Here is a 19468-nt window from a genome sequence, read left to right as displayed (position 1 = left end):
TGAAACAAAAAGTAATAATTATTATTCCGATTTCGAATGTGACTATTTTACTTATCTTTCGGATTTATGATAATGATTTCTTTTGCATATGATTACTCACTACTCCACTCGTGCCTACTATGATATCGTTCGCCGGTTCTGTTGTCGTGCGCGTTTTGATTATACTCCGGTGTTATGCTGTGCTTATGGTTCACCGAGCTCCTCGATCGAGGGCGGGTTCCACTATATTTGGTGATATGTTGTGTATGGTGATATGCTGTGTATGATATGTGACGGGGTTACGGAGATTTGAAACTTTCTACGGTGTTATCTTGTGTTATGGCGCCATCGACAGGCGGGCGACCATATTTCACATGCCCTATGCATGATTTATATTTTGAAGTAACATTTTGATATTTTGGAAATGCATTTACTTTCTGTATCCCTATTTCGATTTGATCTCAGATTGTATACTACATTTTCTGCTTTGCATACTCAGTACATATTTCGTACTGACCCCCTTTCTTCGGGGGCTGCGTTTCATGCCCGCAGGTACAGACGCACAGTTTGGTGATCCACCGGTTTAGGACACCCTCTTCTGCTATTTGGAGTGCTCCTCTCATTCCGGAGCTTATATTTTTGGTATATATTCGTCCGTTGCATTGTATATATATGTTCATGGGTACGGCGGGGCCCTGTCCCGTCATATGATTCTGTCTGTCTGTTTAGAGGTCTGTGGACATGTTTTGTGGGTTGTGCCTACTTCCGTACGGTTGTGTTTGTATATGTTGTGTTTGGGCGATTCCATTCGCCGCGGCTGCCGGCCCGCATATGTATATATGTTGTTCTGTTGGCCCTGTGTGGCCTTTGTTGGTATTTTCTGTGCGCAGGGTTATTTTGGATAGTCCGTAAAACAAAGGAAACTCTGCCGAAATTTTTTTGGAAATTATATAAATTTGGAACTCAGCCTAGTCGGCTTCTGTTATATACTTGGATGCGTTTGATGTACCTCGTGATAGCGTTTGATAGGTGTGTTTGGGTGCCCATAACGGGCACTAGTCACGGCCTACGGGGTTGGGTCGTGACACGCCCGACAGGGCAGACCCCCCAGATCTCATCAGGCTGAGGTAGAGGCCGAGGGGGAGCAACTACTTCGGGTGCCACACAGCCCCGACTGTATGCTTTAGCCGGACGGCAGGATCTCGAGTCGTCCCCAGACGTGGTCACAGGTATATTGTCTGTATTCTCTCATGATGTGTATGCATTGATAGATCCCGGGTCCACGCTGTCTTATATTACTCCATATGTTGCTAATCGTATTGGGGTGAAACCCGAGCCGATTAGACCTTTTGAGGTATCTACTCCGGTTGGTGATCCCGTGGTAGCGAAGCAAGTGTATAAAGATTGTATAGTTGTGATATGCGATCGCCAAACCAAGGCTGATTTAGTTGAGCTTGAAATGTTAGACTTTGATGTAATTATGGGTATGGATTGGTTGGCCGCATGCTATGCTAATGTTGATTGCCGAACGAAACTAGTTCGATTCCAATTTCCGGGAGAGCCCGTGCTCGAATGGAAAGGTAATACGGTAACTCCGAGAGGTATGTTTATTTCCTACCTTAAGGCAAGAAAAATGATAGCTAAAGGCTATATTTATCATCTAGTCCGAGTTCATAATAAGGAAGCAAAGTCACCAACTTTTCAATCTGTCCCGGTGGTAAATGAGTTTCCGGATGTATTCCCAGATGAACTCCCAGGCCTCCCTCCGGAAAGAGAAATTGAGTTCTCTATTGACGTGTTGCCGGATACTGAGCCTATCTCTATTCCTCCTTATCGAATGGCTCCGGCGGAACTGAAAGAATTAAAGGCCCAGTTGAAAGACTTGCTCGAGAAGGGGTTTATTAGACCCAGTTCGTCGCCATGGGGAGCACCAGTTTTATTTGTGAGAAAGAAAGATGGCTCCCTACGAATGTGCATTGATTATAGACAGCTCAATAAGGTGATAATAAAGAATAAATATCCTCTCCCCAGGATTGACGATTTATTTGATCAGCTACAGGGTGCCAAGTGGTTTTCAAAAATAGACCTGAGATCCGGTTATCATCAAGTTAGAGTCAGAGAAGAAGATATTCCCAAGACAGCATTCAGAACGAGATATGGCCATTATGAATTCCGAGTGATGTCATTCGGGTTAACGAATGCCCCAGCAGTGTTTATGAACTTAATGAATAATGTATTCAGGCCTCTCTTAGATCTGTTTGTGATCGTATTCATTGATGACATTCTGGTATATTCTCGCACAGAATCAGAACATGCGGACCATCTACGTATTGTTCTTGGCATTCTACGAGCTCGAGAGCTGTATGCTAAATTTTCAAAGTGCGAGTTCTGGCTAAACTCGGTGACATTTTTGGGGCATGTGATTTCAAATGATGGTATTAGAGTCGACACTCAAAAGATTGAAGCAGTGAAGACTTGGCTGAGGCCTACGATGCCTACAGAAGTTCGTAGTTTTCTGGGATTGGCAGGTTATTACAGAAGGTTTGTAGAGGGTTTTTCATCTATCTCATCTCCATTGACGAAGCTAACCCAGAAGTCAGCAAAATTTCAGTGAAATGATGCTTGTGAGTGTAGCTTCCAAGAGTTAAAAGACAGATTAACCTCAGCTCCAGTTTTAACACTTCCAGAAGGGCCGGAGGGCTATGTTGTATATTGTGACGCTTCCGGTGTGGGGCTGGGATGTGTATTAATGCAGCATGGAAAAGTCATTGCTTATGATTCCGAGCGAGGCTACTTGGAAACATGAAAAGAACTACCCAACTCATGATCTCGAATTAGCCGCAGTTATTCATGCGTTGAAAATGTGGAGACATTACTTGTATGGCGTACATGTCGATATCTATACAGATCATAAGAGTCTTCAATATATTTTCAAACAGAAGGAGTTGAACCTGCGACAGCGGCGGTGGTTGGAGCTATTGAAAGACTACGATGTGAATATTTTATACCACCCCGGAAAGGCAAATGTAGTAGCGGATGCGCTTAGTCGCCGATCTATGGGCAGCCTATGTGAAGTGCCCTCGGAAAAGAAAGAAATGATACATGAACTCCATCAATTAGCAAATCTTAGAGTGCGTATAATCGACTCAGGTGATGCAGGAATTAGTGTTAATGATCCTATAGCTTCATCCTTGAAGATGGAAATAAAAGAGCGACAATGCGAGGATCCCAAATTGGAATATTATAAAGGTGTGAAATTTCCAAGAGAAAAGTCACCATTTGAAGCAGATGGGGTTCTTAGATATCAAGGCAGGCTATGTGTGCCAGATGTGGCAAAATTACGTCGTCGAGTCCTAGGAGAAGCTCACTACTCTCGGTACTCTATTCATCCAGGAACGACAAAAATGGTATCATGATCTTAAAATGATGTATTGGTGGGACGGCATGAAGAGGGACATAGCGGAATTTGTGGCCCAATGTCCAAATTGCCAGCAAGTAAAGGTAGAACACCAGAGGCCAGGGGGATTATTGCAAGCGATGGAAATTCCTACATGGAAATGGGAAGTGATTAATATGGACTTCATTGTAGGACTACCCCGTTCCCGAGGCAAATATGACTCTATATGGGTGATCGTGGATAGACTGACGAAAGCAGCTCATTTTCTCCCAGTCAGAACTACATACTCAGCAGAAGACTATGCGAGGATATATATCAAGGAAATTGTGAGGCTTCATGGGGTTCCGATATCTATTATTACAGACAGAGGAGCACAATTTACAGCCAAGTTCTGGAAATCCTTCCAAGAAGGTCTAGGCACTCAAGTGAGGCTCAGCACGGCATTCCATCCGCAGACTGACGGACAGGCCGAGCGCACTATACAGACCTTGGAGGATATGTTGAGGGCATGCGTTTTAGATTTTGGTGGTAGTTGGGATGACCACTTACCCCTAATCGAATTCGCCTATAACAACAGTTATCATTCCAAAGATCCAAATGGCTCCGTATGAAGCTCTGTATGGAAGAAAGTGTAGGTCTCCGATTGGATGGTTTGACGTCGGAGAAGTGCAGTTGATAGGCCCCGAATTGATTCAACAAGCGGTGGAAAAAGTCAAGGTGATCCGAGATCGATTGTTGACAGCGCAAAGTCGCCAAAAGTCTTATGCGGACAATCGCCGACGGGATCTAGAATTTCAAGTTAATGATTGGGTGTTCTTGAAGGTATCACCGATGAAAGGGGTGATGAGATTTGGTAAGAAAGGAAAGCTAAGTCCTCGATATATTGGACCCTACAAAATCATCCGCAAAGTGGGTCAAGTGGCATACGAATTAGAATTGCCTTCAGAGCTCGAATTAGTTCATCCAGTATTTCATGTTTCAATGCTCCGCAAATGTGTCGGAGATCCTACGAAGATTGTGACAGTAGATGATGTCCAGATCACAGAGAAGCTAACTTACGAAGAAGTACCTATTGCCATATTGGATAGACAAGTACGAAGGCTTCGGAATAAAGAAGTAGCTTCAGTCAAAGTCCTGTGGCGCAATAATAATTGGGAAGAAATGACTTGGGAAGCGGAAGAGAAGATGAAATCCACCTATCCGCACTTATTTCAGCCTCCAGAAGGGATATATGATGGAACATCGGGATGATAAGGTACGTATGCTTTATTTCTATGTATATGGGTCGTGTGTGTGTCTGTATTGCTATTATGTTGTAGCCCTGTGAGGCAATGATATTATGGGCTATTGTGACAGGATGATATCGCCATATTACAAAGGAAACTCTGGCGAAATTTTTCTAGAAACCTCGATGACTTAACATTCGAGGGCGAATGTTCCAAAAGGGGGGAAGAATGTTACACCTCGGAAATTCCCCTTAGTATACAGGTGTATAAGCTCGCGAAGGACATGACGTATATGAGGTTTAGATAAGCAAGGAGTAGTAATTGATAGTCCTAATTAAGATTTCTAAAGGCATCCGAGTTGAAGCAAGAAAGTCGTTAAGGGAATCGAGTTATAAGTTAGTGTATTGGACGCAAACTAAGAGTATTGAGCTAATGTTGCCTTAAGGATGTTGTGGAGAAGAGTTATAAAGTCTCCTAGATTGATAATGAAATGATAAACAAGTGCTAAGAAGGTTCCATAACGATTGGAGATCAAACGAAACAACGGGAACCATTTCGGTGGAACTGTGAGTTCCACGGCTAGGTTCCACGGACCGTATAGTGTTCCACGGACCGTGGGTGTGTCCGTGGAACAGCCAGCAGAAAGTGTGGCTGGCTGGTCATGAACCACGACCAGTTCCACGATCCACACTGGGTTCCACGGACCGTGAAGCTGTCCGTGGAAGTCCCACCCGGCTGAGCTTCTCCAAGTCTTTAAATGTTAAGTCCACTTCATTTATTTCATTCTCATTCACGACTTCAACCTCTCCACACCTCTAGAACTTTCTAAACATTTCTTCCACAAGAAAGCTAAGTGAGTCAAGGATCAATAACAAGAGTTGGAGCAAATCAAGCTTAAGAAACTCCATTAAAGCTACCAAAGTCAAGGAATTCCAAGGAAGAAGAAATAGGGTTTTGTGCTAGAAGGTGTATCATCATTCAAGGTTTATTCCTCTACCATTTGAGGTGAGTTTTATGAACTTTACATGTTGTTTGAAGTATTATTAAGATGAAACACTTAGATTATGAAAGAGTATGGAAAATGGGTCATAAATGGGTGAATAATGTCATTGTTGAATAGTAGTTGAGGTGAATCATGAAAATGGTTATGTGGAGATTGTGAATGTGTTATAAATGATATTTAGAGCATGGAATAAGTATTATAAGTGAACAAACGTGACAATGGACCTTAGTTATGAATATGGAGAATTTAGGTGAAATTATGAAATGCGAATAATGGAAATGAATGACGATTGTTGTTACCGATATTGTGATGGTTGTTATGGGTGTTGGAAGTTGATATGGAACGTGGCGGAAAGTAGTATAAACAAAGGAAACGCTGCCCAATTTTCTTTAGCCCTAAGAGGCATGATTTTATAATTGCCTAGCTAACGACGATACGAACTCTCTTGAAGGTAAAGGCGAGGACGTTAAAGGAGAACGAGCAAGCTATAAAGTAGTTAACGACGAAGGTATGTGAGGCATTACCCTTCCTTCCAAGGCATGAATCCTATGCATGATTTTCCCCCTTCCTTTATGAATCTTCTACGTTTCTAAAAATGAAGAGTCTAAGTCCATGGATAGCGAGGCTGGGTAAGAAATACGCTATGAATACGATAAGGACTCGAGAGACCATGATATAATGTTCTTACGAACTTAATAATGATGATCACGATCCATTGGTATTCCTTCTTATATGTACTCACCTTAAATCGTAAATCCCTCCAAGGTGAGATATGACGTTTATGCTTATTCCATAACATGACCGGGGGTTTACGACCTTATGTCACCCCGACGTAAACATAGCTGCCTTTAAGCCTAATATATGTATATGTATATGTAACTAAGGATGTTAAATCATGGTAAAATTATGATAAGCCACGATATGTCCATGAATTGAATGTTAATGATGACAAATGTATGGAATGTATGGTATGTGTGATAATGTGATTCCACCGCGCCTAATTGGCCGGACATGTCACCGCTACGGCGGGCTGCTATGATTCCACCGCACCGAGAAAAGGGCGGACATGATCACCACTAGTGGGCTGCGCGGGATGGTTACCCGGACGCGGGTAACGATATGATGATGAATGATTGAGGTGACGATGCTTGCATGCTATGATAATGTATGTGATATATTTATGTATGATGTATGTACATGAAACTGATTCATATATAAAGAGTGTACAGGTTATATTCTCATCTCATGACTTATGTTTTCCTGATTATACTCATTTCACTTCTGCCTTACATACTCAGTACAATGTTCGTACTGACGTCCTTTCTTCGGACGCTGTGTTCATGCCCACAGGTAGGCAGGGAGACGGTGCTGATCCTAGGAGCCAGTAGCTGATTTGTGAGCACTCCATTGTCCGGAGGTGCTATTGATCATTCTTTTGGTACATATTTGTGTATTCATATTTTGGGCATAACGGGGTCCTGTCCCGTCCATATGTTTAGCACTCTAGTAGAGGCTCGTAGATACGCAGGTGTGGGTAGTATCGTCCCATGTCTCCATGTATATGTATGTGTATATGTATATATATTATTTTGATAGCCGAAGGGCTTATGTTTATAAAAAGCTAATGTATTTCGAAAAATGGCGCTTTTATATGATTATGAGCATACGGTGTGAGTGATGGCGGATAAACGATAAAATGAGCGGTGTTCGGTGGTTAGCCCCGGATACCCGTCGCGGCCCGTAGCTCGGGTCGTGACATTGTTGACAGACTCACGAAATCAGCTCATTTTCTTCCAGTCAGAACCACATATTCAGCGGAAGATTATGCAAGATTGTATATTAAGGAGATAGTGCAACTTTATGGTGTCCCAGTGTCTATTATCATAGACAGAGGAGCACAATTTACTGCTAAATTCTAGCAGTCTTTTCAAGAAGGTTTGGGAACTCAATTGAGGCTCAGCACAACATTTCATCCACAAACTGATGGATAAGCGAAATGCGCTATTCAGACCTTAGAAGATATGTTGCGGGCATGTGTACTGGATTTCGGAGGCAACTGGGAGGATCATTTTCCACTTATTGAATTTGCCTATAAGAGCAGTTATCATTCTAGCATCCAGATGGCTCCGTATGAAGCTCTGTATAGAAGGAGATGCAGGTCGCCAATTGGATGGTTTGAAGTCGGGGAGACACAACTGATAGGTCTAGAATTGATTCACCAAGTGGTGGAAAAGATCAAGCTTATCAGAGACCGATTGTTGACAGCCCAAAGTCACCAAAAATCTTATACTGACAACCTCCGACGAAACCTAGAATTTCAAATCAATGATTGGGTATTCCTAAAGGTGTCGCCGATGAAAGGTGTAATGAGATTCGGCAAGAAGGGCAAGCTTAGTCCCCGATATATTGGACCTTATAAGATGGTCCGCAAAGTAGGCCGAGTGGCTTATAAGCTGGACTTAACTCCAGAGGTTGAATCAGTCCACCCAGTTTTCCATGTGTCGATGCTCCGCAAATGTGTTGGAGATCCATCTAGAATCGTGCCAGTGGATGATGTTCAAGTTACCGAAAGGTTGGCTTATGAAGAGGTACCCATTGCCATACTAGATAGACAAGTGCAAAGGCTCAGAAACAAAGAGGTAGCTTTGGTTAAGGTCTTGTAGAAAAACAATAACTGAGAGAAATGACTTGGGAAGCAGAAGAAGACATGAAGTCCAAATATGCGCAATTGTTTCCACCCCCGGAAGAGATTCAAGATGAGATGCCATTATCATAAGGTATGTCATGCTTTCTTTTTAATGCCTTTGGTCATGTGTGGCCCTATTTTCTTTCCCTTGTGTTGTAGCCCTGTGAGGAGATGTTATTGTGGGTTGTTGTGATAGGATGGTAGTGCCATATTACAAGGGAAACTCTGGTGAAATTTTTGTAGAATTCCCGAGAACTTAACATTCGGGGACGAATGTTTTTAAGGGGGGAGAGTGTTACACCTCGAAAATTTTTGTGTCATTGTGCTGCAAATAGACTAACACAAGGTAAGATGTATATGATATCCCTACAAGTAAGAAGGGGTACTTAACGACTCTAATTAAGATTCCAAAGACATTTGAGGCAAGAGAAGAAAGTTCGTTGAGGAAGGCGAAGTATAAGTCGTGTTTTGGAAAGGTTTTGCAAAGTGCCTACCTAATGTTGATTTAATAATGTCTTGAGGAAGATTTATAATGCTCCTTATATTGTTAATGAAGTGTTAAACAAGCATTAAGAAGGTCCCATAAGGATTGGAGATCAAACGGAACGACCAGAACAAGTTCGGGAGGAAGGTGAGTTATACGACCAATTATACGGTCCATATAACTTTATACGGTCCGTATAATAGTCACAGTGAGGGGTGTTCACTGTAAGCATTATATGATCACTTGTACGGACCGTATAAGTGTCCGTATAATTCATGACGGGCAGCTTTGTACTTTTTATAAATATAAGTCCCAAGTTCATATTTTTCATTCGCCATCTTCTCCACACCTCTCAAGAGCTAACATTCCATACACCATACCAACATAAATTCAACAAAGATGAAAGATCAAATACCAAAAATTAGTGGAATCAAGTGAAGGGATGCTAACTAGGGTTAAAGGAAGCCAAGAATCTCTTTGGTTTTGAAGTCGGGTTTTCTCCAAGTGAAGTATTTTTATCTAAAGCCCATTCCTATATAATCAAGGGTGAGTTTTGTATTTATTTTATGCTAATAAGAATATTGAATGGTTGAATGACTTGGATTGAGGAAGAAAGTAGAGTATGGAGTTCAAATATGGAAATAGTGGTATCCTTGAATAATGACTTGACTTGAATGATAGTTCTTGACATTCTATGGGTATGATCTTGTTATGAATAATATTAGGGATGTTAAATGAGCATTATATGTGAATGAATACGACGTTGGGTGGTAACTATGGTTATGAATGACTTTGAGAGGGAATTTTGAGAATTAAATAATGTCTAGCTTAACAAAGTTTATTGACTATGATATTATGGATGTTGTTATTGATGTTTAGGAGTGGTTATATTATATGGAGAAAGTTTTAGAAACAAAGAAAGTGCTCCAAATTTTCGTTAGCCCTTAGTCGCCTTAACTTAGCTTCAAGTATGTTTCCAGTTATCTAATCTCAGCACGAATTCTCTTGAATGTAGAATCGTGAAGTTGGAGGGAAGCATTTAGTCGGCAGAGTTATAGAGACGTAAAGGTATGTAAGACTAGTTCCCTTCTTTCAAAGGCATGACTCTGGTATTGTGATTTCTCCCCTACATTCCCATGATGTTCTTACATCCTTGAAGATGAAAGTTAAAGGTTCTTAAGAGCTCCTTGTGAGATTGAGATGAGATATGTTCTATGACAGTGATGATGATAATGAGGCTTTCATGAGCTGGATAAATCTATTTTCTTTATGATTTCATTGACGTTACCTCTTATTGTTGACCCACCTCATGTTATTACTTCTCCCAAGGTGAAGCATAGCGTTGATGATTATTCCATAATGTAATCGGAGGTTCCCGACCTTACGTCACTCTGATGGAGTTACATTCCTTACCCGAGCTCTTATGCATGGTTCATGTTAGGAATCTAATGATGATTACACCGTGCCTAGATGGTCGGGCAGCACCGCTATGGCGGGCGGCTTACTACACCATGTCTATATGGCATGGGCAGTGACCACTAGTGGGCAGCGTGACATGATTACCCCGGACGCGGGAGGCTCGGATGCGGGCTAATGATGTATTTTATTCAGACAGTTTATGAATGTATATGTGATACATTTTAAAGGTAAAAATGAGCATGTACGATTCCACCATAAGAGGCAAACAGTTACAGTTATCTGTTCTTCCTATGCCTTCTATATTTCCTTATTATGATATCATATATGCCTTACATACTCAGTACATTATTCGTACTGACGTTCTTTTCTTTTATGGACGCTGTGTTTATGGTCACAGATAGATAGGGAGACGGTGCAGATGCTTAGGAGCTTATTCGGCCAATAAAACTTTACATACCCCAAATCTCAGAGGTGCCCCATTGGTATATTCTTACGTGTACGGATATGGGGCAGTAAATCTGTCCCATCACTAGGATTCCAGTATTCAAGTTAGAGGCTCGTAGATGCATACGTGTGGGTTGTAGATGCTATGTGACCCCTTTATTGTAGATTTTATACATCATTTTTGTAGCCTTATGGGCCTATGCTTATACATGTTTTAGGAGAAGTCTAGAGATTATTTCATGATAAGTTTGTGTCAAGAATGATATATGCCTGGTTGGGTACGATAGTCAGCATGATAAGTGGTGCTCGGTAGTCAGCTCCGGGTCCATCATGGCCCTTAGTCTGGTCGTGACACGCAGAGTGAACAACCGGGTAGAAGTCCATCCACTTATTGTCTCTCCTGATTCAGCATGGCGAATCTCTAATTCTTCAAAGCATTCTTCAACGATGGCTACACATTCTTCTTCCCAAAATAACGTCGTTAAACCCTCTTCTGGATCCTCGCTGTTGTGACCCAATGGGCATGCTGTGAAGGATTGGTATAGATGAGGGAACGACTTTCTCATTTCAACGGGACCTCTCGGCCCACATTCTGAATCTTCTTCGTCTGCCTCACATGGCTCGTATCCAACCCTAAATTGATACTTCCCATGTTTGATACTCACTGATTCTCTGATTCTTTGTAAGTTCTTTCCCAGTCCTTTCCCGGGCTCAAACCCGCTCCTTATTATAGTTGTAGCAACCATTTTGTAGACAAGTGGCATAGGGGTATCTTCATCATCTTCTCTACGATCTATCAAGGCTAATTCAATAGTGTGAAAATCAGCACCAACTGGCGACTTCTCTATGACTGGTACGGAGTTATCCGGATAGTTATGGACACTTCCTTTGCCGTGAATCACGACTTCTTGATCATCCCATATGAATTTAAGAGACTGGTGTAACGAAGATGCTACAACCCCGGCGGCGTGCAACCATGGTCGGCCCAACAACAGGTTATAGCTTGTTTTGATGTTCATGATGACGAACTTCGCTACGAACTCCGCGGGGCCCATTTGTATGTGTAGATCTATTTCTCCAATTGGGCCACTTGTCGCGCCATCATAATCTTTTACATTGGTTTGACTCTGACGGATCTTGCCAATATCATACCTGAGTTGTTTCGGAGACATCACAGGGCATACATTCAACCCAGCTCCTCCATAAACCAATTCTTGGGGGATAATCTTGTCACGGAATTTGACTGTTATGTGCAAGGCTTTATTGTGGGACTTCCCTTCTTTTGGTAATTCATCATCAAAAAATGATAGCCTATGTGCTCGCACAACATACCCCACAATTTCGGCCAATGTTTCACTTGTAGTGCCGGCGGGTACTTGGACTTCATCCAAGGCTTTCATCAAGGCCAAGTGATGCTGAGACGAACTGAGTAGCAATGACATTACCGATATCCTGGCAGGAGTCTTATGCAGATGCTCGACAACTGAATAATCCTTGACTGGAATTTGCCTCCAGAAGTGTTACACCCCGTAAGAGTCCGTGCTACTTGAACTAAGACAAGAATGAATGAGTTAAGAAAGTTCAAGGAAAGTTAATCGAGTTAGTAAGAATATCGTAATATATATGGTTGCCTTATGTATCCCGAGGTGACATGGTAACCTAAAGGATTTGAAATCATGTTATGAGTACGTATATGAGGTAATGTGAGTGCCCTTTTAAAGTATTTGAGATTATTAGTAATGATATAGAAGATGGACAAAGATATGAATATACTTTTGCGATTGGAGTTTTGTCGAAGCTTCGTAGTTATCTAGTTATGTTTTAGGTTATTGTGATTCTCTGGACCCTTCGAGACACGTGTATGGATTGTTATGTATGTATATGAGTATGCATATGTATGTATAAGAGGTTACATGAGGGTTGGAAGAGGATTAGAAGTTAAACGAATCTAAACGAAATGAATCGGAACAACTGCAGTAAAATCTCGGACCAGATTTTTAGCCCATATTGTTGGAGGCATATCTCCTAGTATATGAGGAGTTTTAAGGTGTTTCAAAAGCCTAAAAGGACGTTAATCCAGTCTAGTTTCCAACACAACAAACCACTCATCAAAATGATATAGGGATAAGGAGATATGGACGGCGCAAGTTGGGCTGGCGGGGCAGCAAGATGAGACCCGACCCAAGCATTTATATTTCGGCCCATGAGGCCCATTAACATTAATATATATGGAAATTTAGTTTGAGGACTGGTCATTTTCATCTAGGAGCTTCCAAGAATATTAGAGAGAGAGGGAGAGAGCTTCTAGGCTAAGAAAGCCATTTTGATCAAAATCCGAGCCCAATCCCAAGCTATGAAGAGAAAAGCGTTGTACGTCGCGTTGCCTTCAGTTTGAGCTAAAAATCAACCAAAAATAAGAGTGTTGACGTGGTTGCTGCATACTTAAGGTAAGATTAAGGTCCCTTTTTCATTGTTAATAAGTTTATTTAGAGTTTTAATGGATTAGAACGGAGAAAATAGCGTTATAAACTTGTTTGTTGTTTTGTTGAGATTTATGGATCGGGGGCTGTTTTAGTTGGATAAAATGGATGGAATCAGCTGATTTATGATGTATAATAATGGTTTGTATTGTTGTTGATGTTGTTGATGATTCAATTGAATTGGATTTTCGGGATTGTCCAGTTTATAGAGGAAATGCTGCCCGAATTTCATTAAGTTCCGTTCGTATACAAATTAGATAGTAAATGGTGTAAATGGTCTAATCGTGATATTATCGTCGTGATTGTAGACATACGGACTCGAGGAGTAGACGTTGGGTGATTAGGTAGATTGTCAGGTATGTAAAGCTATCCCTTCCTTCTTTTTGGCATGAATTACATAAACGAGCGAACGATGAACATACATGACTCCAATGAACTCTAGTTCTCGGTAGTACTTGACATGATAGTTGTCTTTGATTCTTAAGTGTTGGTTCATTCTAATTATTCTATTGAGTCTCAGATGATGATTTAATTTGTATATGGTTGCTCTTGATATTCTACTCGTGCATGCTGTTGATATATCATTCACCGAGTCCCGGGCCGGGTATGTATTCGTGCACAGTTTCATTGCATTGTTCACCGAGTCCCTCACTAGATGGCCGGGTACGGTATATATATATATGTGATTATTTCACCGAGACCTTCACTAGAGGGCCGGGTACGGTATATATGTATATGGCTTCATTCACCGAGTCCTGTAATGGGTCGGGTACGGTATATTATATAGATATGCATGACTCTTATCTCATAAGGCACAGGTGCATTGGTATCTTTGATTATCATACTTGTCTCCTGTCATCTTTTATTCAGTCATGATCTTTTTTTATTGTATTTCATGCTTTATATACTCAGTACATTTTTCGTACTGACCCCCTTTCTTCGGGGGCTGCGTTTCATGCCCGCAGGTACAGACACTCAGTTTGGTGATCCTCCAGCCTAGGACTTCTCGGTACGAGAGCTCCATTGTTCGAGCCTAAGTCATTTTGGTACTGATCCTTTGATATAGAATTATGCATATCCAGGGGTACGGCGGGGCCTTGTCCCGTCATATTTCACTATTATACCCTTAGAGGTCTATAGACATGTGTGGGTTGTATATAGGTTTTGGTCAGCTATATCGATATGGTTCGTTTTGGATATTCCCGTATATAGTGGCAGCCTTGTCGGCTTGCATATTATGTTATTTTTTTGTTATTTGTGACTCCTCGGAGACAAAGTTCATTATGATATATGACGTTATGAGTCTATAGCTTGCTTTTACAAATTTCCATATTGTACTTAGTTTCGGTCTGACTATATCTAACAGGTTCGTATACGAGTGTCCAGCTCGGGCACTAGTCATGGCTCATCGGGTTGGGTCGTGACAAAAGTGGTATCGACCGATTCATCCTCGGTGTCTACGGCACCGTGTCTAGTAGAGTCTTGTTTATCGGTGTGTTGTGTATCACATCTATAAACAGGAAGCTACAGGACATTTAGCATGTCATCTTTCCTTCTGTCTTAGATCGTGCGATAGAGCCAGTGTTAGAACCCGCATTTTTGTACATTGGAATAATCCGGATTAATTATGATAAGTTAAGGACAAAACTATTCCGGGATACTAAGTCGGGATTTTTGACCTTCGATTTTATTTTGAGATATAAGTTGTGCATGAATTTGTTGTATGGAATAATTAGGAGAATTTGGGACCAAAAGTGATAAAATTGGAAGTTGGAAATCATGAATTATTTGGCCCTTGGCCGTGTGGCATTAAAGTGGTGCCCACACAATTTTTGTGTCATCTTTTAATTGATCCAACACATGGAGTGGGCCATGAACCCTTGACTAAGTCTTGCACTAGTTAAAAAGGATGACCACTAGTTATTTCCCTTCACTTAACACTTAGAAAAAAAAAAAAAGGGAAGTTGAAGACCTCTCCTTGGAGGCTCTCGGCCAACAGCCCAAAAATCCACTCCCATTTCTAGCTCTTCCAAAATTAATTCCTTGGTGTAAACCCACTATTTTGAGGTCCCTAAGTAGCGTGGAAGTGTCGTTGGAGCGATCAACCCGCTAATTTTTCATCTTTGGAAACCCTAGCCTATGGTGGATTTGAAGAGGAAAGGTAAGATTTGATCTTGTTTATGTATTATGAAGGTTGTATGCTTGTTGTAGTATGTTATAATGGAGGAAAATCATGAAATATGGAATGTTGGAAGTGAGTTGTGTGTGTGGTACTTGAGCCGTGCAAATGGGTGTGTGTTGTGTTGTGTTGAAACTATGAATTAATGCCTAGTTAGTTTATTATGATCATTGTAAGGTGAAGGAATGATTGAGAATCATCCATATGTGTTTGTTGGTGTGCTAGCCGAAAATGGGTCACATTATATGACAATGAACGAATGAATATCGCTTAATGTTTTAGTCGTCGTCGTTATGAATTCTATGTTAGAAATGAATGTTTTATAACTCAAATTGATGTTGTGATTGTTGCGGACTGATTTGGAGGTTGTTGTACATTTAATGTAAATTGTATATTGATGAGAATAGCATTGTTAGAATGTGAATTGTGGATGCAAATCATGATTTGAAAATGAGGAATGGGTTAAGTGAGGTTCTCGGGTTTTGGGGGCTGTTCTCGGCCAAATTGGAGAAAAATTTGGATTGTTGGAAATGTTGTATGGATTGCTTAGAATGTCTTTAAGTATTGTTGGTATGGATTCGGGTTAGTATTTCAATGCATAAGCGTCGATGTTGGCTTAAAGGTAAGCCGTTGAATCGAATTTATGAATGTTGTTGAATGATGGAAAAGAGAACTATTATTGTTGTATTGCCTTCCGGATTGGGTTTTGATGTTGCTAGGTTGGTTGTTGTTGTTATTGTTGATTGATTTGGCCGAGTTAAATTCTCGGGGTGGCCTATTTACAGGGGAAATGCTGCCCAAATTTCTGTAGAATTAAGGGCAAATTTGGAATTTAATGCCTAAAAAGTCTTTAGCTAATGTTTGGCATTTTATGACTTGTTTGTAGACCTTGGGCAGCCCGAATCGTAGGTTGGATTTATCTTGAGTTTGGATTATATTGGAGAGCGTTTGAGGTATGTAAAGCAACCTTTTCTTTTGGCATGTCTTAGTTAAAATAGGCTATGATACGAGCCTCGAGGAAACTCTATTCTCGCAATCCGAGCATGTTTATGATCCGCATTTGTTCCTTGGTATTCTTGTGGTAATATGTCATAAAATTGATCCTTATGTCCTTGGAATTAGTAAGTTGCAAAGGTTACTTAAAAGCTGATTTTTTTCTAAAGTTTGTTCTTAAACGATTCTAGAATTTCAAACGCTCATAACTTTCACGAAAAGCTCGGATTGCCTTGAAATTTCCGTAGGAGATTGTATGATATAGAATGAGTATGTTTTTCCATAGGCGGACCCAGCTCGGGTCTACACCCGTCCGTGGGTCCCGCGACGCCCTTTTTGTAATTTCGATAACTTTTGAAAGAATATGTAATAATTATTATTCCAATTTCAATATGACTATTTTACTTATCTTTTGGATTTATGACAATGATTTTATGCATATGATTACTCACTACTCCGCTCGTGCCTACTACTATGATATCGTTCGCCGGTTCCCGGGCCGGTTTTGTTGTCGTGCGCATTATGATATATTCCGGTGTTATGCTGTGTTTATGGTTCACCGAGCTCCTCGCTCGAGGGCCGGGTTCCGCTTATATTGGGCGTTATGCTGTGTTTGGCGTTATGCTGTGTTGTGATATGTGACGGGGATTCGGAGATTTGAAACCTTCTGGTGTTATGCTGTGTTATGGCGCCATCGACAGGCGGGCGACCATATTTCCTGTGCCCTATGCATGATTTATATTTTTGAAATAACATTTTGATATTTTGGAAATGCATTTACTTTCTGTACCTCTATTTCGATTGTGACTCAGATTTGTACACTACATTTTCTGCTTTGCATACTCAGTACATATTTCGTACTGACCCCCTTTCTTCGGGGGCTGCGTTTCATGCCCGCAGTACGTACGCACGCTTTGGTGATCCACCGGTTTAGGACACCCTCTTCTCGCTATTTGGAGTGCTCCCCTTGTTCCGGAGCCTATATATATATATATATATATATATATATATTCGTTCGTTGCATTGTATATATTTGTTCAGGGGTACGGCGGGGCCCTGTCCCGTCATATGATTCTGTCATTCTGTTTAGAGGTCTGTGGATATATGTGTGTGGGTTGTGCCTACTTCCGTTCGATTGTGTTTGTATATGTTGTGTTTGGGCGATTCCATTCGCCGCGCGGCCTTGTCGGCCCGCATATATATATGTGTTGTTCTGTTGGCCCTGTGTGGCCTTTGTTGGTATTTTACGCGTGCGGGGTTATTTTGGATAGTCCGTAAAACAAAGGAAACTCTCGCCGAAATTTTTTTGGAAATTATATAAATTTGAAACACAAATTATCGGCTTCGTTATATACCCGGATGTGTTTGATATAATCTGAGGCAGTGTTTGATATTTGTGTCTGTGTAAGCCATCTGTTTGCCACTCGAATTTGTGATTGTGGTTGGGTGCTCAATTCGGGTACTAGTCACGGTCCACGGGGTTGGGTCGTGACAGAAGTGGTATCAGAGCGGTTCGTCCTCGGAATGTCCACAGACCGTGTCTAGTAGAGTCTTGTTTATCGGTGTGTTGTGCACCACATCTATAAACAGGAGGCTACAGGGCATTTAGGATGTTATCTTTTCTTCTGATCTTAGATCGTGCGATAGAGCCAGAGTCTAGGGGAGATCACTTCTGACACCTTTTCCTGCAGGTAGGCACAGATTGACAGGAGATGAAGAGGCCAGCTTCCGATGATGGGGGTGCTAATAAGGCCCCTAGAGTATCCTCAGGACCTCAGGCTCCAGGGCCCAGTCGGAGGACCCCCAGCTATTCTATCGAGACTGATCCCTCAGAGGATCCCGCTACGATTCCCCCAGAGTGTTTGACCCCCAGTGAGGAGGTGGGGCCTAGCAGGAGGAGCCTTAGTTACTCTATTGAGACAGATCCCTCGGAGGATCCTGCGACGATTCCCCCTGAGTCCTCGACCCCCAGTGAGGAGGACCCCCCTGAGGGCAGCTATGACACGGACCCGTCCGAGTATTCAGCGGGGGCACCGGGGGAGGAGCTTCCCGAGGTTGTGCCAGTTGCTCCGATGGTGGAGCACTATGTTAGGCCAGCTTCCTCAGTGAGCGTTACGGACTATTCTAGCCCCTTATCCTGGCCGTCGGTGAACCAGGAGCTGTCGCCGGGCTATCTAGATTCCTCGGATTTAGACGCGGGGGATGACGAGGAGGAGTACACTTCGCCCTATAGCCCACCAGATCAGGCTGGAGACCGCTCGTCTACAGGTATATGAGTACTTAATGGGATTTGTTCTATGTATGTGTATTTACTGTATGATTGTTATTTAATAGCGGTAAGCGAAAATTTAAGGGCCGATGGTCGAATAATCGTAAGTCATGGCGATCAAGGTGTGTTCATCACTATAGTGGATCTGGAAGTCGAGAACGGAAGGCGGTCGTGTCCATAGGCGAAAAGAGAACACGGAGGATCGAGAAGGGTAAAATAGTAATTGTGTCACGAGGGCGTTTTGAAATCGTCAAGGCTTTAATTTACTCCGGTTGTGTCTTTGAAGGTCATGCGGTGAGGTGGACGTGATTATACTAGCATTAAAGCATCGTATTTCATGGAGTTCCGAGGTTAAGCGTGCTAAGCAAGAGAAATATTGGGATGGGTGACCCCCGGGAAGTTTTACGAAAATCTCACAAATTCGGGCGAAAGAGGCAAAAGAAACTAGAATAACCCAAGGGAAGTTAGAATATATTTTAAGTGGTCACGTAGAACGAGGCGGTCGTTATTGCGGGCGGGCGCGCAAGGGAAAAGTGGTTCATCTTCATCCTCGGTAATTGCGCCCGGCGGGCGAGGTACACCCGGTGAGTTCAAATAGTGGTGGATTTATTTGTAACCGCATAGCATTAGCCGAGGCCGGCCTAATGTCGTCACGAGGTATATGTTTTCTCTCGAGATGTGTATGCACTGATTGATCCTGGTTCTACATTATCATATATTTCTCCCCTCGTTGCTAGTAAAATTGGGATAGAATCTGAGTCAATAGAGCCCTTTGAGGTAGCTACACCAGTTCTTAGCCGATGTTTATCGAGATTGTTCGGGATTATCCGTGGCCGCCGTACTAAGGCCGATCCGGTAGAGTTAGATATGAGTTCGATGTGATTATTATGGATTGGCTAGCTTCTTGTT

General features: G+C 42.0%; 1 protein-coding gene across 1 annotated transcript; it reads left to right on the top strand.

The window, feature by feature from the left end:
• Window positions 1-18002: 18002 nt before the first annotated feature.
• On the top strand, window positions 18003-18558 carry LOC132044341 (uncharacterized; the record flags this gene model as incomplete). Its single annotated transcript, XM_059434830.1, has 1 exon — window positions 18003-18558. A coding segment is annotated over exon 1 (556 nt), but the record flags the coding sequence as incomplete, so codon positions are not given.
• Between the last annotated feature and the right edge of the window lie 910 nt (window positions 18559-19468).

Source organism: Lycium ferocissimum, unplaced genomic scaffold, assembly GCF_029784015.1.
Source record: "Lycium ferocissimum isolate CSIRO_LF1 unplaced genomic scaffold, AGI_CSIRO_Lferr_CH_V1 ctg4194, whole genome shotgun sequence".
NCBI classification, from domain to species: domain Eukaryota; kingdom Viridiplantae; phylum Streptophyta; class Magnoliopsida; order Solanales; family Solanaceae; genus Lycium; species Lycium ferocissimum.
The sequence above is the reverse complement of the archived record's forward strand: the minus strand, read 5'-3'. Positions and strand labels throughout refer to the sequence as shown.